Source organism: Corvus cornix, chromosome 4, assembly GCF_000738735.6.
Source record: "Corvus cornix cornix isolate S_Up_H32 chromosome 4, ASM73873v5, whole genome shotgun sequence".
Lineage (NCBI taxonomy): Eukaryota > Metazoa > Chordata > Aves > Passeriformes > Corvidae > Corvus > Corvus cornix.
The window spans coordinates 1654751-1676772 of record NC_046334.1 but is presented as its reverse complement, the minus strand read 5'-3'; the positions used below and the strand labels follow the sequence as shown (position 1 = coordinate 1676772).

General features: G+C 44.7%; 2 protein-coding genes across 4 annotated transcripts; one reads left to right on the top strand and one right to left on the bottom strand.

Moving 5' to 3' along the window:
- Positions 1–924: 924 nt before the first annotated feature.
- On the bottom strand, positions 925–22007 carry GTF2E2 (general transcription factor IIE subunit 2). Of its 2 annotated transcripts, none has more exons than XM_039551353.1 (8): positions 21955–22007; positions 21176–21342; positions 11515–11606; positions 11015–11122; positions 10259–10441; positions 9727–9820; positions 2467–2582; positions 925–1801 (listed from the first exon to the last, which is right to left on the bottom strand). In XM_039551353.1, the coding sequence occupies exons 2-8, from the start codon at positions 21336–21338 to the stop codon at positions 1682–1684; spliced, it is 876 nt and encodes a 291-aa protein (XP_039407287.1). In that variant the 5' UTR covers positions 21339–21342; positions 21955–22007; the 3' UTR covers positions 925–1681. The 2 variants fall into 2 exon arrangements, with proteins under 2 accessions (XP_039407287.1, XP_010409639.1); XM_010411337.3 differs by lacking the exon at positions 21955–22007 and adding an exon at positions 21706–21808.
- On the top strand, positions 13011–19181 carry SMIM18 (small integral membrane protein 18). 2 transcript variants are annotated; one of them, XM_010411335.4, is made up of 2 exons: positions 13011–13331; positions 16637–19181. In XM_010411335.4, exon 2 carries the CDS (start codon positions 16682–16684, stop codon positions 16973–16975), a length of 294 nt encoding a protein of 97 aa, XP_010409637.1. In that variant the 5' UTR covers positions 13011–13331; positions 16637–16681; the 3' UTR covers positions 16976–19181. The 2 variants fall into 2 exon arrangements, with proteins under 2 accessions (XP_010409637.1, XP_010409636.1); XM_010411334.4 differs by having other exon boundaries at positions 13013–13327.
- Positions 22008–22022: the final 15 nt, after the last annotated feature.

Below are 22022 nucleotides of genomic sequence, written 5' to 3'. Positions count from 1 at the left end.
CAGATGGAAGGGAACTTTTCTTTCCTTGAGTGAAAATGACAGAAGAGAGGTGAACAGTTTTGCAAGTATTCTGTAGGTACTTAAAGCAGAGCTGTAATGGAAAACTAAAAAGCTCCAAGAGGAATTGTTTGTGCTGACCTGGAAGATAGAGGAAAGGAAAACAGTTTCAAAACAATCTGGAGCAGCATGCTTTTATATATATAATATATATATATATATATATATATATATATACTTCATAAGCATGAAATATATATATATATATATATATATAAAAAATAATAGAAGAAACCTCCTAACAGCATTTGGCAGCTCCTTAAACAGGGCTGACATGTGCAACGCTGGAAGCATTGTCTGTTTCTCACAAGAGCAGACTTTAAAACCAGGAGGATAAATGCTGCACTTACAGAAGCATATTTCCCCAAGCTGACAGAACTTGTTCAGTGCGACAGCAACAAAGCCTCATTCTTCATCTGCTCACATGTCCACATCCGACGGCCTCTGCTCCGACCCCGGCTGCATCAAGCACGACAACAGCCTGTGCTCGAGCTGCCGTCGGTGGGGAGCTGCAGGCACCTCTTTTATCTTTGATCCTAACCCTGCAAGAACGGAGAAACAGCTCCTCTCCTGCAGTGCCATGAAAACAGGATCAGCATTGACCGACTCTGGTTCGGAACATAAAAATAAGTTATCAAGAGGACATGATTTGGACACATTCCATGTAAGGCTGTGCTGCACAGAACATCAGGCATCTGCAGGGAGCTTGCATTTAAGGTGGTTCCTCCCCTCTCCCCAGCTATCATTAAAAAGATGACAGTGTTAGCCCAGAACAGTAAGTCACTGAGAGGATAAAAATATAGCAAAGATTCCTTTACCTCCACGAAAAGGAAAACGCAACAAGCACCAAAGCTGCCGATTCTCTCATTCTTTAAAGAAGCAACACTGGAAACCAGCATTGTAAATTTATTACTTAAAAAAAAAGCTCCAGTATTACACTGTCGTTTTATTTCCCTCCTGTGCACAGAGCAGAACGTGCAACACACTTGTACCCACAACAGTGAGGAGACATTGCCGAGGGCAATTCCTAATTAACATTAGGAAGCTCTGGCTTCATCCCATCCCACAGCCTGCTGGGATTTTGGGAGAGGGGGTTTTCTGAGTTTGAGTCTCAGATATCACCACCTTTCAGTAAAGCTCAGTCCCATGGCAAGGAAGAAGCATACAAACCGTGGGTGTATTTGACTGTGAAAGAAACTTTGCCTGCAGTGATTTTAGGAAAAGGTTTTCCTGAAATAGGTAAAACAAATGCTCTATTCAATCCCACTAGAAAGCCCCCTGTAAGTAATTCCAGGTAAATACCCATTAAGCAATGTAAAAGCAGAGTTAAGCACTGAGCAGGAATTCCTGCATTACATGCTGAGCACCATTTATCACCCTAGCCAACAGGCAACTAGTGAGAACCTCTTACTCTAAGACACGTTTCCCATTAGCTAATTAAATTAACCTCTAAATTTAGTAGCTCATACTTGCTCTTAAACTGACCTGTTTCACCTCGGCAGTTGCTGGGGTGGGGGAAACACATCACATTATTATATACAGTCAGTCCTTCTGTGAGCAGACACCGAGCCCCAGCAGCAGCAAGCCCGTCTAGAAAGGCGCGTTTGCTCCAGAATACAACCGCTCACTGCTTGCCAGGAACCACATCAGAGTAATCTTTTAATACTCCAACCAAGTGGTCATTGTGAGTCTTAAACCGACGTTTCTTCTGAGAAGCAGGTTTCTTCCTCCTCTGAATGGGAGCCTGCAAGAAGAAACAAACAGGAGTCAGAAGACCTGTGACATCTGACCTGACGTGTAACACGGTGCTGGTCACTACTGCAGTGAAAGACGAGCCCCGACAGAACCAGGGCTGGGCAGGGAAGGGGAAGTGCTAGCTCCTGGAGAAGCAACAGCATCCAATTCCAATCCAGGCAGGGAGATGACCCTGGGGACGGAGCAGAGCCACGGTATCGCAGGCACAGTAGTAAAGCTGGCATTTTTAAGTGCAGGTTCCAAACCATCCTATGTAGCTACAGAAGCAGGTACATGCCCTGTAGTCCTATCCACAATCCCATCAGGATTTCAAAGCTTTTTAGCAGAAAAGTTAACCCCCCCCACCTTCCTCCCAAAATACTACTACTCTTAATGTACTGTACACCTCCAAGCAAAAGCTTCCACTGTGGAGCTCATGGGGATTCCTGGCATTCGCCCTCTTTTGATACTGCTTGGATTAATTACACAGGCTCTAACGAGTCATAAAAGCACTGACTGCTGGCTGCAGCGCTTGGTTTTTCCAGTTTTTAAAACTGGTCACACTTCCCCAAGCTCCACAAAGCCGTGCACAGGCTCACCAACACATTTTGGAATTAACGCTGCGGGGTCAGGAAAGGGGGTTTCTTAGGAAGATCTATAATTTGTATCTCTTACTATTTTCTTTGGTCCGGTTTCTTGCATGGAAGAAATACCCTGTCGTTTCAGATACTCTTCTATCTTCTCCTCATCCATAGAATCCACAGGAATGCTCCTCCACAGCTTCTGGAATTCTGAAACGACAAACCCTGGTTTTATATCCCAGTGAGCAAACCCTGGGCAAAGACCCCACATGAAGGGAAGGAGAGAGACTTGATTTCAAACACTGAAACATTCTGGCACGTCAGTCTGTCACCGCCAGCAGGCACTCACTCAGCACAGCCTTTACCCACTCCAAATGCTGATGCACTGCCAAAAACACCCAAAACCCGAAAAGATGAAACTCCAACCAACAAAACAGCAACAAAACACCCTCAAGCTAAACTGCTCTCTCTCTCTCGAATCAGTAGCAGCCAGAGGCAACCTGTGCTTTCCATGTTTATTTGCTATTGGAGCCTCTTTTAGCCTGGAATCTCTAGAGCTGTGTAGGCTGCGAATGAGTTTCACAGTTCCTGAGGAAGGGCAATCACTAACCATAAACGGCAACTTCGTTTACAAATCTTCAGCTGCCACTGACTTGGGAGACTTGCCATCCCACGTCTAATTTACTGAAGGTTCAAGACATTTACTTCAGTGGCTCTGAGCTCGTTTATCACTGCAATATGATCCATACCGTGCTGTACAGATAATAAAGTACTAAAATTCCTCTGGTGTTAAAAAGAAGAGAGACACCTTAAAAACCACAGCAGCAAGAAAACAGACAGAGACAGTAAGTCTTAATTAGAGCAGCTGCCATCTGCCTGCACACTTTGTGCCTCACGTAAAGTTTCACAGAGCCTCTGGAATGCCTTCTCCAGGCAGTGGCTGGTACGATCCTACCTCCCTTCATTCCCCAGGCAGGGAGTTAAGATACATCCTGTCAGCAGGTCTGGCTAACAAACTATAAATAAAACACGAGGCACACATAGCAATGCAAGACTAAATTTTTCCTTTTATTTCCAGACAAATTTAGTATACAGTTGTCAAAACAAGCACAACCTCTGCATGCTTAAGGATCTGTCCTGTGCAGCAGGGGATGAGATGCTCCAGTGCCGGTTTGCCACGGATACCCCGGTTCTGGGCACACTGCAACCAAATGGGAGTGTACAAAATGAACTCAGTTCCTGCACTTGGAACAATTCCCTACCTAAGGCACCTTGTTTTTCTATGCAAATACATGCTTCGAGTCTCAGGTGTTTCTCTTCTTCCTGCTGCCAACAGCAAGAGGCTGTCCCAGCTTTCCAGGAAACTAAAGAAAGGAATTTCACCGGTGAAGAGTGACAGTGTTCATTTTCGGTAATGCAGTGGTTTTGAAGAGAACCAAAACCTGTCAAAACACCACTTTTGGTTACAGGGAGATAGCTCACAGCCTGTTTCTCCCAGAGGCTATCCAGCACCTTGGGATCAGTGTGCACATCCCTTAATGCAAGGACTGACACTGCAGTCAAGACACTCTCCATCTGCTTTTTGAGGGGGATTCCAAGCTTTCCGCATAGCTGGCGGTGCCTGCTATCACAGATCATCCCTCACCTCATCCTGCTGCAGCAGGTGGAGAAAGTTTGTCCTCTTATTTATAGTATCCTGCTACGAACACAGATGATGTGTCTTCTCATTAGAGTTCAGGATATATGGACAAATACGCCCTGGTGCAAAAAAAAAGGAAAGCTGAGGATAGGTGCTTAAGTTTAAACCAGTCTACATTCTTCTGGGGAACAGAAGTGAAAAATTAAACACTAGAAAATAAATGGTCAGCTCTTCAGGGATCAGCATGCACAGAAGTGCAGATCACAGTTAATATCTAACTACAGCGTTCTGCATTTCTTGTAAGTGCCACGGTTATAACATCACTCCAGCTCCACATCCACCTTTTAAACTTGGCCAAGGAGTACAAATGGAACAGGCACCAAGATCCAAAACTGCAGAGCTAAAATGGACTTTACATACAGATAATTTAATCCACAAATTGGCCCCACCAGAGTCACTGTATCATATTCTGCAACTCCATTTAAAAACTCCTCCACAAATCAGGCTGCTTTCAGCACTACTGCTTTGATTGCAGTAATTGCAAAAGAATCTTCTTCCCATGCTGGAGCTACATGTAGGGCTTTAAAACACTTCACTGCCCAGCAAAGAGGGAGTCACAACAACATGGAAACACTCTGTAATGAAGGAGTGATTTGGAACTAAAAGTACAGGATAAAGGTGAAGAAGCACAGGGAGCTGCCACCCTTCAGTGCATACGAGCTGTCTGCACTTAAGAGTGTCGTCTAAAAGGCAAGGGAGATCCATCCATCATCTCATCACAAAACTGACTTGGTGTAACACCAGACACTGGGCTAAATGCGAGGTCTGAAGAAAGAGAGCAGCTGGATGGTTGGCAGTGAACCATTTACACATTACCTGTCAGGTTTAACTCTCCAAGGACTGTGCCCCTATCAGCCAGGCAAAGCTTAGACCTTGGGAATACACTCTCTGAATTATTGTGACATCCTCTCTGAAATATGAGAACCTGTGGGAAAAGCTGGCAATAACTACAGCTCTCAAGAAACAACCCTCTGCATTTGTAGCTGTGGTACTTCTGCACCTCAGAAAATACACCCTTGACCTGACATAGGGAAAGATTTTTCCTGATTTCCTTGAGAAGCATTGGAAATGCTGTCACCCTGGCCTTTGCTGTGTGTCTGAAGAGCAGACAACAGTGGCAGAAGGCAGCTCCTAGGGAAGGTTTCAATATACCGGATCCATTTTTCACATTCTTTTCTCTGTGGACAGGGCACAAGCAGCTCAGTGCTGGCTGGTGTGAGGAGTGGGAAGGGGATGGTTGGAGCAGGAAGCTCTCCCTGCACATGCTGGCCTGCTCCAGCCAGGCATGGAGAACCGGTTGGGATGCATGCACTCCTGTAGCCACTATGATTACAGAGCACATTCAATTTTCCTTCTCCATGTCCTGTTCACTGCTACGTGATCTTCACACCATCACAGCACAGCCAAGGTGAGCGACTTCTCTCAGAGACACTAAATTATTTTTCACATCAGCCAGAATAAAAGTAAAATGGCGACAGGAAGGTAAAAAGACAGCAAAGCTTCACCTGACTGCAGCAGGCTGCAGTTGGGCAAGCTGACAATATCTGCAGGGCTTAGGCTGCTTTGACAAGACAGAGCCCAGAAAAAATCCCCAGGGGAGAAATTTCCCAAGAGCTTCTGGTCAAAGCCATGAAGGTGCTTTGAACCCTCACGGAGATTTGCATTTTCCACAGAGCTTTCAAGTCCTGATTCCAATGCAGATCTTGCTGAAAAGAGGCAGAAAGCTGTGATCCCGATACTGAGGCAACTGTCATGAATAAATCCTATACACAGTATCTTGCAATCTGATCACTAAAACATTTTAACTCAGAAACTGGACAGAATCAACACTACTCACAGGCTGCTTCCTTGCTCCTCCCGAGAGCTAAGTTCTGGTCTTTCGAGCACTGAGAGGAGGAAATGAGACCAGGAGCTGGCTGAAAAGCCAGTTTAAATGTTTGCTGACATCTCCAGCAACATGAGGTCTGTGTGCAAAGACTCAAAACAATGAGCTCTGACCAGCAGGAACAAACACAGAGCTAAGCAGAGGGCGGCATAACAAAGATTTTGCAGACACCTTCTCTCTCCGAAATACCCACGGGCTAAGGATGCACGGTTACCTTGATTTTACAGCACGCCGAGGTGCCTCATAGATGAAAACAATTTGCACTGACATTCCCTGAGTGATTCAACTCTAACACACTTCCTTTCTATAAATGCTTACATTTGGGGAATGAAGTCATGGGTAAATGACTGCCTGGTGACTTTGGAGAGGCTTATCCAGCACTTCTGACTGCCTCACCTGCTCTTGCAGAAAGGTTGAGATGGTTGTGGAGATAAACTGATACATCATGCAGGTAATAAAATCTGCCAGAGATTAAAAACAGCTTAAAAATCTTCAGAGAGCCAAGCCAAAAGCTGAGCAAAGAACAAAACCAGACAATAACAGTGTAGAAGGGAAGAAACAACAGTCCTATCAGTCCCAGGGAATGCAGCACTGGATTTATACCAGAAGGAAAAGGTGCTTGATGTTAAATCTGTGCTGTCCCTGGACCATCACAGCTGTAAGTCAGGACTGATCCCAAGCAGTTTTTATAGATAACATTATAGTTACACTTAAGAGGCTTTGGCCATTCTCTAAAGCCCTACAAAGGCGCTTAGGAAGAATTTTAAAAACATGTAGAATGAAGTATCCGAATTTTTTAGCATTAAAATACTTCCTATAGTGCATTCAGCCGGGAAAGATACAATCTCTAGCAGTTAAGCAATCAAACTGGCCTTTCAGCATTCAGCACAGGGGTGAAAGCCTTGTTCACATGCAAAGTGCTTCGCCCCAGCACAAAAAGGCAGCGCTTGACTTGGCTGAAGCACCTGAAATCTGGCCCTGCTTTTATAAACATTTTCAGCTCCACACCACTGACAGTAGATTAATTAGGCAGGAAGTCCAGAAGGAACACATGCAATCTGAACCTTCCTTGGCTAATCACATAAAAGGAAGAACAAAAGCCGTTCCTGACTGCTAAAACCTTCTCCAGTACCCTTGAGATCACGATATATAAGCACCGCACCGCTCCGTTGCTGCGATACATTGGGATTTATTTTCACAGGGGAGAAAGAAAAGCTTGTTCAGCCATCAAGGGCAGAGGCAGGCACTGCCAGAAAGCAGGTCCTCCCACTACTCCAGGCAGCGAGCTCCAAACTGCCCTGGCAGCTCCTCTCTCCCTGCTGATGGAGCTCAGGCAGCAGTGGGAGAGGACACCCGACTTTCCAAGGATACCAATCCCAGCCAACACGTGTTCTGAACTGGGATGTCATACGGCAGCATCGTGCACCGAGGAGCACAGAGACCTTATTTCTGAGGATAAACATTAAACTAGAAACATATTTTGAACTGTCATCGGCTGCTAGATCAAAGAGTCTGCCAACACTTCAAGGCTTATTTTGCAGTCTTTTAAAACTTCATTTTAACATTGCCAGAGATAATGAGCTGCAATAGCATTGCTAACGCAGAGACGTGTCAGAACTCATCCTGTACACAGACAATTCTGCCAGTGACCCCCTAAGAGACACCCTTCTGCTGCTCTGGAAAGAATCCTAAAGCAAAGCTGCCCGGGAAGGATGGGTTTCCTTTGTCACAGGATAACAAGGTTGGAAAAAGAACCTGCTCCAGTTGCAGTAAGTGAGTGAATGTACTCAGGGATGTTTTCAGCACTGTGGCATATGCAGGTGGATCACAATATTCACAGAACAGAAAGTATTCTTGCCCCCTCTCAGAACAAAGCATCAAAAGGAAAACTAAAACCAGCAGGAACAGAGCAACAACAAAACATCACTTCTGGCTCAGATGGGAAGCTGCTGCCACCTGCGGATAAAAGGAAGCAGAGCCACCTTGAACTACAAACACAGCACACTGGATCCCTTCAGGACACACTCTGCAGGCTTAAATGCCTTCCTTCAGCAGGAGGCAAGGCATTTAAAAGGGGTTTTTTAACCTCTTCCTCCCTCTGATAGCAATAGCTTGCATTGCTTGCTCCTAAGCACACACGGGTGTGCCACAACATGTCTTGCGTAAGAAGAGCCCTGGATTTATCCTGGCTGCCTGATGCCTCTGTCTACATGTTAACAAAATGGGCTCTGTTAGGAAATTTCACAGTTAATCCTGGAGTTATTACAAGCTAGTAACAACAGGGTAGAGACCTCCCTCTGATAACTCTTTTAGCATTTTCGGTTCCTGCTATCTGGAAAAAAATTGCACAAGAAAAAACATTAATTTAGCAACACAACTATGATACAATCAGTGGCTAAAACTTATAAGCTCCGCCTTAAAAGTTACTGCAACAGCACTGATTTCTAAATGCTTTGGCCATGTTCAGACCCCCAAAAGCTGTGGGCTGATGGACTGAAGAGGCACTACCTCAACAGAATATCAGGGTTCATGGTAAACTCCTAAACATTTGGAAATCAGAAATGCCCCAGTGAATCCATTCTGCATTTCGCATCTAGTTTCACTGCCACTATCGAGAAATGACAGAAATTATTGTTTAAAAAGAAATTCAACATTTTGAAATATTTTTTATATTCTTAAATGCTGTAGATGTCACCTCTACTTAATTACCTTTGTGAAAGAAAGCTGTTGTTACTGAGATTACAAGTGTGTACTCTCAGTACATAACAAATAGTTAACGATACACATCTCCAGTTGCTAAATTCTATTGGAAATACAGATTCCCTTGGAGGCAGGCAAAAAAAGAAAGAGCTTTATGCATTCTCCTGTGGTCCTGTAAGTAGAATAGTTCAAGCTTGTATCAGAACTATTTTTTTTACCATAATACGATGCTGTGTGATGCAATGGCTTTATGTGTCACGTTACAAGAACAATACATTAACACTAGAAAGTGTTCAGTGTCATTGAGTCATTTAAACTAAGATCTTCTGACAGAGTTTGCCTCCCCCTTTCTGCACTTACAGGCACCTGATGTTGGCATTCATACCAGTAATGGAACACACCCTGATTTCTGTAGTTAATATCTGTGCATAAACAAGTGTATAAAACGGCACCAGAGGATTTTACCACTATTTGTGACACAGAAAACACACTGAACTTGTGGAGTCCCAAATCCACTCCAGGCCTGGACAGCAGCACTGCCCCACATCTGTGCTCTCCTCCCAGTTGTAACAACCCCTTCTCAAGAATTTTGCTCACATCTCATCCCTCTGTCCTTTCTCCTTCTGTTCCATTTGTGGCTTCTTGCTGCATTCATCAGTAAAAGGCACATGGTTAACAAACTAGAAAAAAACCCAACAAAAATCTTGCACCCAGAAACTGTCCTTTCAGGTTTTTTTGGCTTCCCCTTAAGCAGCAAAATGTTAGATGCCATTTTAGCCACAGTGTGGTGGTTTTTAGTCTCTTCTGTACCGTTAGTCTTGAAGACAACTGCTGGATTCCTGGTGCTATGTTCCAATGTATCCATCACAAAGCAGAGGACACAACCACTGGACTCACTTGCTGGTCTCGTTTGCCTCATGTTAATATAAACATTCTCCTCACATCCGGACACACCTAATATTCCATTATCACCTTAAAAGACTGCTCTACCTGAAGACTGCTTATACACAGAGGTGCTTAAGATGAATTCAAACCAACTGTCATGGAAACCTACGTAAACCAACACCTACCTTCATCCACCGCAAAGTGACAGCTCTTGTCATTGTAGAAAAGAATTTTCTTCTTATCAGGGCGATTAACAAAGATGATCTGGTCCCCTAAAGCCTCAAAAACAAATGCGAAAGAACAACTCAAAATCACTTCGTTTCCAAGCTGAAGGTCTCCCAACTCCCAACAGACCCAGACCTTGTGCTACAAAAAGCAACAACAAACTGGAGAAACCGCAAAGTAACCGGCCATGAAACAGATGCTAATAAATCAAAGATGAGATACAGAGGACTGAGGTCAAGGTGTGAAAGGACAACTAAATGACAACAGTCAGAATGTGGGAGATCAGGAGTCTTTTGTGAGAAAGAGCTCTGAGAGCTGCGTTGAGACATCAGGGCAAATCTGAACGTGAAGGGTGAAATACAGAAAAGGGCACATGTTAGATCTGCTGAAACAGCTTCCAAGTTACCAAAAGAACAGAAACAACTCATGAGAAAACTCTGTCTTAGTCTCTCTCTTCCCTCTGAGAAGTGGACCAGCTGAGGTGCCCCTCACCTTTATGGCTTTCTGTGCATTGGGCAGCCCTTCCTCGATGTCTTCCAGAAGGATTCCTCCCAGTCCTCGCTGGTCATGCTTGTCCAAGAGCCTGAGCAGAGCCTTTTTGTCTTTCAAGTTGTACTTGGGTTTGAAAGCATACTTCCCATCCACAACTTCTATTTTCGGATTGTTGACTAGAGCCTGTAACAGGGACAGAAATTTCAACCCTTGAAAAAGTGCAGACACTTATTACATTTTTTTCTGGTGTGCTTTTGAGCACACGAGCCTCATGTTACAGCTGCCAGGCTGGAGGTTTGAGTTTTAAAGGATTTTAAATCCTTGGATCTTAGATCCACCAGCCTAGGCATAATTCACCACAACACAGCACCTGCAACAGAGAAGGGACCCAATTTTGGTGCTGCAGGGTGTTTGTTCACCTCTTCTCATCTGGGAAAAGTTCAGTGATAATTTTATATACGATTCTTGGGAGGAGCTCTTCCGTTCCATTTTGATATTCTGGTTCATTATGGAAGAAACCAGGAAGTACCTTTTGAAAGACTTCAGCAACATCAGGCTTCCCACACAACCAACACTGCCAGAGTGGAGGTTTCTGTTCCCCAGAATATTAGTACTGGCAGCAAAGGAATGCTACAGTCTGTCTTAGTAGTTTCTTCAAGGAGGGATTACATATTTAATAATTTAATAAATGTGTGTAATTCAGGTTTATCAGAATTCTTTATCTTTAATGAAAATCTGAACATGTGGTTTCTTTACCTCGCTCATTAACCATTGTTTCTGTTTGAGTCCAATATCTAAATGCTGCGTTTCATCCAGTATCTCTTCCAGGGTCAGTGGATGTGTATCACCACGCTGGTGCCGAGTCTGGAAAAGCAAACAGCATCTATTACAGCTCTGTACTCACTTGATTCAGCAACTCAGTTACTGAAAAGTAACTAAGATTGGCACCAAATTACACTTTATTTTGATCAATAGCTCATGAATCCCAAAACCTGACAGCATCTTGAAATTCCTGCAAATAAACTCCATTATCTTGGTTGTACAGCGACCTGGGATAATTAGGATCTCAGTTATGGAACAATATGCTGACAATTTAATTTACTGACAGCACTTTGAATTTAACAAGCAGTTTCTTGGAATTATCACTCTTGCAGTAGAAGATGTTCAGAGGTTGAAATATTCAGCATTTTCCAGCTACCACAGGACAATAATTAAAGTATTCAGAAACAGTATTATTTTACACCAAAACACCATACCTTCATATAATTCACTATTTTAGCAAGGACTCCAAACTTGTAGCCAGAGCCTCCTGAAAGGGCTTTCAAGTTAAATGATCCATTGCTGTGATCTACAAAGAAAGAAAACAAACAATTAAAGGATGCTTCGATATCTCCCTGTTGGCTCTGAGCTCCATCACACTCTCACTCTACTTCCAGCAGCTTTTGAAACAACAACTATGGACAGAAACAGGAGTGGCAGAAGCAGCCACCCTCAGGACTCTGTCCTTGTGCACATCTTGATCCAGACCCAAAGAGAGGACACAGCTCTGGAACACTTCTGAGCAGAACTCCGCAACTAAAAAGTTAAGAAAGCAGCAAGTGACTGCAGAGTTACTGCCGTAAGAGAACACATTTGATTCAGTGGCTGAACATCCCATAATCATTTACACTACATTAAACCATGTTGAAATAATGCACTGCATTTGCTCCACCAATACCTTCCTGCTGCTGAGATGGAGGCAGAAAGCTTCCCTTCTTCCCAACAGGCACTCAGTGGTTACACAGCACATAAAGGAAGGATGTGATTTTTTTTATTTATTGTTTACAGTAGCTCTAGTGGAGAATTTATTAAACAGACCCATGTAAATGCAAACCAATTCAGCCTGGTGTGTTGCACCACTGGAACAGCAACTCAGAATCCCCTCTGTTGTCAGCTCTGGTTGTCTTTTATCATGAGGTTTGCTATCGTGTTGTTTCAAAAATTCTTGCAAGGTTGTTAATGACCATTTCATTAACGTCAGCTCTTAGCACAGCACATTGAACACAAATATCCACAAACCACTATCACAAACCAGAGGCTCATTACCAGCACAATATTGCTCAAACCTAATGGCAACAGTTTTTTGGAATTTCAGCTACTTCAGAAAAAGAATCTCTTCGTCACCACGGGGATATTTTAATCCACTGTTGATTTAACAGGACAACAGCTATCTCAGGAGAGATACGGAGCTCCTATTATTTCTGTGGAAAAATCAGTGAAGGGAGATAAAAGAACAGAATTGTGAAGCTGCTACACAACATCATCTTAGAGGCTTTACACAGCACAACAATTCTAAAATTAACATAGAAGAATCACTGTAGAATCCAGCTACAGAGGAAGATTTTATTCCGGATACTAAATTAAGATGGTAAAAAGGAGGAAAATCAAAAGCCAGCTCCCCCTGAAAACAGGACCCATAGGGATTTTCCCCTACAGGGTTCCCTTTTAACATTAAAAATTAATGTCTATATAGGACATTTTATAAATAAACAGAAAAATCATAGATGTAATGAGGTCTGAAGTGACCAAAATAAATTCAGAGGTGCAACAAACAGTTAAGACAATCTATCATGTTTTTGTTCTGTCAATTGAATCAGGAAGATTATCTTGTTTAATCTGCCTGGCTGCAGCCTGCCACGGTTCATGACAAGGGAATCTAACCACACGGCAAGGCTGGAAATCTGCAGATATTAACACTTCAAACGTCACGGTTTGATGGCTGATTCCAGCACAAAGCAGAGCGGGGTCGCGGCCAACGCGCGCTCCCAGCGCGCTCCTCTGCTAACGAGCTCATCGCATCCCAAAAAACAAGAACAGGGAGGGGTTTGCTTCTTATTCCAGACAGTAAGAGTCATATTTATGAATGATTTACTCCTGGGGTTGAGGGCTTGATGCAAATGAGCACAAAGGAAGTTGTCAGCAGCATCGTGCTCTGGCCAATGGAAGGAAAGCTCCATCTTAGCTGTGCCATAGGCTGCACTAAAAAAAGGGACCAGAACGGCGCTCTCTCAGCATCCTTTCACACGAGAGGTAGGTGTGTATCATTTTATAACATTCTCTGAGGTTTATCTTGATTACTGAAAGAAAATATGTGTGTAAGCTGCGAACCTGTAAAAGCCTCTTGGAATCAGAATGATTTTTCTCTAGGCTGAGCAGGGTTTATCCCGCTGAACACGGAGGAGCTTGTCTTGCACGATCAGACAAGCACTTTCACCATCTGTGCACTAATGGAAAATTGATGACCACTCCATCTTACAGCAAAGCTAACACAACAAGCCAAGATTCAGTAAACAAAATGGATTTCGTCCTTACAGGGGAGGTGGCTGGTTTCCTGCAGCCTCATGTTCCTTGTGATTGATTCTATATGTTTTCACAGAAATGATAGCGGAAGGGCTTTCCTTAGAACAAAGACAGCTCCAGCTGAAACGTGAGAAACGTTACCTCCCGGGGGTATTCCGTAAATTAGGCTGTCTATAAGAGATCTGTGTGTGTGGAAGAGAAACCTGTTCTAGAAATGTGGTAGACACCGAGGTAGGGATAAAATCCCGCTGCATGCTGTTACCTTTGGAAATACTGGAGCAGCCATCGATACAACGCAAACAGACGGGTTAGAATGCACCTGAGGTTTGTAAATGCTTTTACCCCGAGATGTCTGCTCAGTGCTTTCTTAAACAGGACTTCCTCAGTGCTGCATTAAAAGGATTTTTTGCCAGTCATTTCCCTCTACTCCATGAATATGATTTCAAATAAAGCTGTTCCTCTGCAGTGCCCAAAGATGCTAATGCTTTTAAATTAAAACCTAGTGCAGATATTAGATATTATGTCAGTTCATTAAATATTTAACTCACTGCATTTTGGATACATACAATTGCTGACTTGATTACAAATAAGACTGGCTGATGAGACGAATCTGAACCGTGTCGTTACAAAATAAGTAAAACTGCAGGAAACCAGCCCATTTTTGACAGCTTTCAAGGACACTAACCTCATTAGCGCTGTTTTAATTCTGAACAGTCGGCAACAGCTGCTTCAGCCTTGTATTTTAATAATTACGGCAAAGAGTAGCTGATCTTTATCTGCCTTCCCTCATTCAAATCTAAGGAGATCATCATCATCCTCCTCAAGGGGCATGAACCACCTCCAGCACGGCATTCAATTCCACCTCCTGGCATAAAGACAAACATCTCTCCACTGTGCAAACCACTGCCCTATTGGTGGCTGTGGAGTGGGAAGGGCCTGGCTGCCCTAAGGGAGCCTGTGGAGTGGGGAGGGGCTGGCTGTGGAGTGGGAAGGGACTGGCTGCCCTAATGGAGCCTGTGGAGTGGGAAGGGGCTGGCTGTGGAGTGGGAAGGCAATGGCTGCTGCACTGCGCTGTGCTGCCAGCACGGCTCCTGCCTGGCCATGCCATGCCTAAGATGCTCCTCTCCTCTTGGGAACAGAGCTACTGCCTTGGCAGAGAGCTGTGCTGGCAAAGGCTGCAGGCTATGCAATGGAGACATGACAGGTTCCTCTAGTGGCCCCAGATTTTGATCACTTTTGAGCACTATAAATGAAAAAAACCTCCTCAAATTACTAAATTTTGCATCACAGAAACAGTCTATTTTTGTGCCTGGTGTTTACAGAGTGAGCAAACTTACGCGTAACAGATTCTAACAAAACCCTCAGTCTTAGAAATCTGTTTACAAAGTTCAAAACAAAACTCCTTTCTTTCCCAAAGGTATCATCTTGCCATTTAAACTACAAAATTAAATCCTGCTTATGTTAATTACTCCTCAAAGGGGACTCCAAATCCTTTTATTCAGCTCCCCCTTCTCTCTTTCTCTCATGGATTTTAAAATAAATCTTCAAGCCACCCCTCCAAAAACCCTTATGACTTTTAGCCCCATAACAGGTTGGCTGAGTTTCCTTCCCACACCATGACCAAATCAAGCCACTCTCTTGAAGCCAGGACCTGACTCAAACCAGGAGTATTTTTAGCTTGGATTTGTTCCGTAAACTTTTGTTTAGGGAAAAAAAATCCACCAACAGCTTAATTAATCCCATCCATCTCAGTCATACTTTGTATATTCAATTACTAATTTGTGTACTCAGTTACAGATTTAACAGAGGAAACAGTAAGTTACTGCAACTGCTCCAGTAAGTGTGTGTATGGAATGCTAATGCCAGGAAGCTTCCCAACAACAAAGCTCTTGCGTTTCAGTTTCAATCCATTAAAGTCAGAAGGATAAAGAACAAAATGTGTAACAGTTGAACAGTAAAAATAAGACATAGATCACAAGCTGGTTTGGCAGCATGATCCAGGTTTTCACTATATCCTTTTCTTTAATAATTTCAGAGAATTAAGGACAGGTGCTCAGTCTGCTTTAAGTCAGCTGCTTTAGTAGACACCATCCACCACCATGTTCCACCTAAAAACTCCTTGCTCTTTCCTCAAGGAAATATGGAGCTCTGACTCGATCTCTTCCTCCCACATCCAGTTTTAAATTGCCTGAGGGATTCAAAGGTTATTATAATGTCCTACAGCCACAGCAGATTACCAGAAGTTACCGCAGCTCCTTGGACAATTTTTATTACATTAGACTACAGAGCAAAGGCAGATTTGCTGAAGCCAACTTCTTGCTTCATCCCCCCGCACACCACAGAGCAGTCTCTTCCTCTGCTGGGTGCCAACAGACAGCACTGAGGGCCAGGGTTAGGCAGAGTGGAAAACAAGAAATCAGAACTCCTCACAAAGGGTTGGGTTTTCCTTGTTATCCATGCCAATGACTATGGCACCACAAACAAGATTTCCAAACACTCTCAGTGCCATCTGGGCAGCCAAGTTTCTCTAGCACAAACTACTCAGCAGTGCAAGACCAGGGGAATGAACAGGCCAGGAAATCTGCCCTCCTGAAGTCCAAAGGGTTTTGCAGGGTGAACAAGTCTGTGCTAACAGGCAATTCCAAAATAATACGGCCTTTCACACCATGCCAGTGCCAGCCTCAAGACTGATGATGGACGGGTGGTTGAAACCACCGTACACACCTTGAAAATTTAGTTTGTAGGCTTTCTGTTTGTGCACATAATTGAAATAAAGCAGCAAAGCTCTCATTGCTGAGTAACTTAACACCACATGATGCCTGCATGAACCAGACACAGCCAAAATAAATGTTCCAGTCCTATAACAAACTTGCACATTTGGAGTTTGATATTTTTGTGAGCAAATATGAGTATGCAACAATACATGTTTATAGAAACTCTGAGCACTTAGTCTGAACTTAAGTAGTTACAATTCGTGATGAAAATCACAGCATGTCCTTGACTGACAGAGTCCTCAACAGCTTTGTTTTTGTGTTTCAGCTCCCAAATCTGTGACAGTGAGCATACTCAGGCAACTCTTCAAGAATGGCAACCCTCAACAGCACTCACTGGAATGAGACTACATCAATTTCCCAGTATCTGGGCTTCCAAGTGCAAAAAATTTACCCTTTCCATGACAACTGGAACACTGCCTGCTTTGTTATCCTGATCATATTCATCTTCACCGTAGTTTCTCTGGTGGTGTTGGCTTTCCTGTACGAACTGCTGGACTGTTGCTGCTGCGTGAAAAACAAAACTGTGAAAGACTTGGAGAATGAGCCCAATCCCGTCAGAGCAATGATGAACAGCTTCAGGAAGCGTGAAACAGAGGTGGTGTAGGAAGCACTGAGCACCTGCACTTGGAGAACTTGGTTTGACACCTCGAATGAAGCCTCTTGTACCTTACAAATGAGCAAGTCACGTGCTTTTTTTCTTTTGGACTTAAATATCCACGGCTGCAATTCCATCTCTGGATGTGAACTGGAATAATTGGCAATGGCTTTCCAAGTGCTTAGCAGAAGGACAATCTATTGCAGTGTTACGGGGGGAAAAAAAGATTTTTGTTTTTAGATGAACTTTTGCTGTTTATATTGAGTGACTAGCATAGAGTTTTGTCTACCCGACCGAAAAAATGTTGCCTGACATGCATAAAACCGTGTTACTTAACTGAAGAAAACACTTATAAAAATGTTCAACAGTCTGATCACATTCAGTGCAAAGACAGCAGTGTTGTCCCACTGAGTCAACCAGACAGGGACAGGATAGACAGACAAGGGGTAAGAAAAAAGATGGGACAGAAGGGTTGAATGGCAAGGGACCCTTCAGGCAGGAGAGGATTGGGTGAATTCTAGCCTTTGGCAGCACTTTTTATTATGTGTTTCTTGCTTTTAGAAGAGAGGGTGGTGGGAGGAAAACTAAGCCAACATGAAATGTATCCCTAAAATGGTCTTTTCTAATCCTCCTAAGGGTAGTTTGACCTTTTCTTCCCCCACTTCTCCAGTTCCAGAGAACTGTTCTCCCCTTATTTCATATTCAGCCTGGCCAACGATTTCTGGGTGTCGAGACCTGAGTAACCCATTACCTTCAGAATATCTGACCCTTTGCACAAAATCCTGCTGGAAATAAACAGGGATGCTTCTCTGACCCAAGGCCATTGCTTCCGTGCAATTGCAACACTACAGGGAGTTGGACATGCTGGATCTATCATCCCTATCCCAAACTTTCAAAGCTAAACTGGAACTGATGGAGTTCTTGCCAAGGAACACAGCCAGATGGGCCACAGACCTCCCATGCCGAAGAGGGGGATGTCACCCAGCCCACATGAAGCTTTCAGGTACCAACAGGTTTCACAAAGGAGGCCACATCAGGATCAGCCCTGTGCTAGAGAGGACTGCTTCACTTTGCACAAGAGAATCTCACTTTACTTCATCTGCCTGCTGACACATCCCAGAGTTCACACTCACCCCTTCCTCACATCCTGAACAGAGAACTCTCACACCTCTGGCTCACCAGGTTATTCACCCTCTGTAGCTGTGTTGTGTCTCTGATTTTGAAAACCATTCAAGTTGTGCAGTTACAAATGACAACTGTAGTAACAGTGTCCAACAGCGCGGCCATCAGCTAATCCTGGCAAGTCCTTCACGCTCCTGAACCCACACAGAAACGTCCCAGAGCAAAGCTACGTGTGGGACAAGTTATTTAACTGTCTTAACCCCAGATAACATTCCTGTCATGAAGGAAACAAAACCCACAGCCATAAGTGACCTCACAGTCCATCCATGTCTGAAAAGCCTTTGTGCTATGGCCAGTACCTATAATGACTAGCACAGCTAGCCCAGTGATTCACCTGGAGAAGCAAACTCCCTCCTCCACTCACAAAACCGCACAACCATTCATCTCAGATGCATTTCTTAGAGTGCAGTTTGGCCAGGACCAGTCCCCCATGCAGAGAATGCTTTGAGCTCAAAATCAAAAGCACAACTAGTGGCAGCTGATGCCCCAAGTACAAGATAACTTCGGACTCACGCCAAGACATACGATGAAGATAATGTCGGTGGTGATAACGATGACTCATGACTTTCTGCCGTATGTGATGGCATCAGCCTGCAAAGCCCTGAGAAGCCATCGGGATTGCACTGAGTTAATTCATGTCTCTTTCCTAAAAGCAAATGCTCTGGACGCTTGCAGCACTCCCACAAAATGCCCACCTTGGCTGCACACAAGAGGGCAGTGTGCGCAACATGCCAGCCTCTGCTGCTCCAGCGATGCCTTCCTGAGAAGCACACGGAATGACAAATCTTGGGATGCATCCCAGCCTTTTTATTTCACAGGTCTATAAAGAGGAATGGATGTGGGCACAAGGAACAGAAGACAAAGGTGTCCCCTTGCACAGCACCAGAGAAGACTCAGAATGATTCTTTTCCACAAAACAGCCCCTGAAGATTTTGGCTCTTGACTTGGCAGAGACCACTGAGACAAAGGTCTTAAGACAAAGACCATAGCCACAATTTACTATTGAGTAATAAAATGAAACAAACAGATTTGATCCATTTCGTTCATTTTCCAGTTCCTATTCTGAACTGAGTAAACTAGTTATGATTTTTTTCAAATCACTGTTGAAATAATGATAGTAATCCCTGTAGGAGCAGTGGGAAGCCTAGAGCCAGTCTTCACACAGAGGCCGGATTTAGCTGTGCAGACATTTGAAGATTAGCATGGTCTCCAAACCTCTCCTCCCCCAAAAAGTGACAAGGGCAGGTTTTCTGAGTCACAGAATCGCAGAACCACAGAGCGAGGGAGGACCTGTGGGCACTACACACCCGGGAACTATCAGTGCCAACACACAAACACTGTGACTGCATTTATCACCTCCGTGGTCACTGCACAACAAAACTAGGACTGACCACCTTAGTTTTTGTTTCTTTGGGGCGGTGGGACAGGGATTCCTCAACATCAGGTTTTTACTCCACCTCCCCAGACCTATCTCTGACACCCACATAACCTGACAGGCACCTGCCTATCTGGCAAGCCAAATAAAAAACAGGTTTTGAGGCAACAGATTTTGACTCTGCAGCATAAAAATGTTATAGAAACCCTGAAACCTTTCTGGTACTGCCAGGAAAACACCCAGCAGCATAAAAGATCAAGTTTACGTCCTCAGAGCTGCACTGGGTCCCTGTTTGTGTAAGAGAATTACCTTACAGCCACAAAAGCACTTAAAGAAACCCTCAGCCCACCAAAAACCACAGCAACAAAATGAATCCTTTTTTATCTGCTCAAATCCTCCAGATCAGACTCACATTTGTACCCCCTGCCCTCTTCCTTACTCCCCATCTCTTCTTCCCAGCAAACCCTGCTCATGCCAGAGACACAGCTTAGGATATTCCACGTAGAATTTTGTTTTATTTGGAGAGTGTGAAAAGGGATGGACGGAAGCCTGGCCTCCCTTGATTTATTTTAGAATGTCTGGCTGATACTTTATTTGGTGCCTGAGAAGCTGCAGACACATACCCAAATTCCCTACTCTTCCCCTGGGACAGAAGATGTCTCACTCCTCCCAAACCCCATGACGTTTTTCTCTGTTGTTTTTAGCTCTATTGTTTCTTCTGGAGTTTAGGAGAGAGCCACGTGTGGTATTATTCAAAACACGAGCATGGACTGAGTTTGCACAACAGGGTATTTTGTGGTTTAGTAACTCCTGGCATTTGATCTGACCTTTAAAGCGCACTCAAGAACTGCCACTGCTTTCAGAGCAAATCCTCTCCCCGGTGCTGCACTTTCCACACACTCCTACTATTTTTGGTGCTGCGTTATTAACTGTTTATTTGATACTGAGAGATGCATTATCAGTGCCACCATCCCAGGGAAACGCCACAACTCTTGAGTAAAAGAGGCAGAAACGTCTGGAGTCCCTGGTGCTCACGAGCAAACCTTAGGTCCCAGCTAAAACAAGGACAAGTGCTAATTACAACATGCAAGCCAGACAAGATGTACCTTGCAAATCCACCTCATGTATGGATACCCTTCAATTTACAGTTACCTAAATGTTTTAGGTGCTCTCTTGCCAGAAATAATCACAGAATCATGGAACGGTTTGGGCAGGAAGGGAGCCTACAGATCATCCAGTTCCAACCCTCTGACATAGGGACATCTTCCACTAGACCAAGTTGCTCCGGGCCCTATCCAACATGGCAAACACGGAGAAAATAAATGACACCACTGCTACTGCCTATCCAGCAGGCACTGAAATCCACAAACCAAAGCACAGTTTCACATGAATAATTTTGGCAGTAGCAATTCCTCCGACGGAGCAACAGCAAACAAGCCACAGGATGAGGCTTAACACATATGCACAGCAAGGAATGACTTTTTCACATTATGCAAGTGACTTTCTTAACAAAAGTGGTAATTTAACAGAAAGAATGACAACGGCCACCAGCAAAACTCACAGATACAGCGTTATTCACATTAATAAACCATAGCTTAAAGGTAAGTGGTGGGAAACACCAAGCAGCTGCTGGACAGGAGACTTCCACCCACCTGTGTTTTGTTTTGAGCTGGAGGAGCCCCCTTGTTCTACCTTGGCTTTCTTCTTCTTGGAGGCGGAGGAGTCCGAAGAGAGCGCTGGGCGTTTCTCTACGGCTGGCGTGGAGAGGGCTCGCTTTTTGAACAGCTCCCGCTCCCTCAGCAAGCTGGGGTCCATGATTCTGCCACGGGGAAAAGGCGAGAAAAATATGTTGGCGTCAGTAAGGTATTTAGGAGCAGAAATACCTGTATCACAGAATATGCTGAGTTGGATGGGACCCACAGGGTCCCATCACTGAGTCCAGCTCTTAGCCCTACAAGGACACCCCAAGAATCCCACACTCTGGGCCTGGAAGCGTTGTCCAAACGCTCCCTGAGCTGTGTCAGGATTGGTGCTGTGACCACATCCCTGGGGAGCAATTTATTTCTTGTTTGCTCCTCCTTTTCCCGAATATGGACTTAAGTAACAGCGTAAAGGTGTCAGTGCACCACCGGAACCCTAAAATGTGTGACTGGGAATGCCGAACCAGCCCTCACGGTCGTACCAGGGTACGAAAGCCGGGTACCAGCTTAACGAGGGACCTCACAGCCACCGGCAGGACGGAACAAAGTGGCAGCGCGGCGGGCGGGCAACCGGAAACCAGCGGCCGGAGGGTGCCGGTGCCTCGCCGCCCCGCTCCCCGCGCACAGGGCGGGGAAGCCGCTCCCACGGCCCGCTCTCCGCTCCCGTCCCGGCCCCGATCCCGCTCCCTGCCCCCGTCCCCTCAGGACGCCCCCCGCGCGCGCCCGCTCACCCGCGCGCCGCCGCCGCCTAGCGAGCCATGCCGCTCCCGGCAGCCCCCGCGCGCCCCGCCCCGGAAAC

What these genes read in the sequence shown, in the direction of transcription:
- SMIM18 (XM_010411335.4), top strand. Translation starts at nt 16,682, where the DNA reads ATGGCAACCCTCAACAGCACTCACTGGAATGAGACTACATCAATTTCC.
- GTF2E2 (XM_039551353.1), bottom strand. Translation starts at nt 21,338, where the DNA reads ATGGACCCCAGCTTGCTGAGGGAGCGGGAGCTGTTCAAAAAGCGAGCC. An exon ending in AACAATGGTTAATGAGCGAG is followed by an intron (nt 10,442 to 11,014) that starts GTAAAGAAACCA and finishes TCCCTGTTACAG; the next exon opens with GCTCTAGTCAACAATCCGAA. An exon ending in AAACCGGACCAAAGAAAATA is followed by an intron (nt 1,802 to 2,466) that starts GTAAGAGATACA and finishes TTCTTCTTGCAG; the next exon opens with GCTCCCATTCAGAGGAGGAA.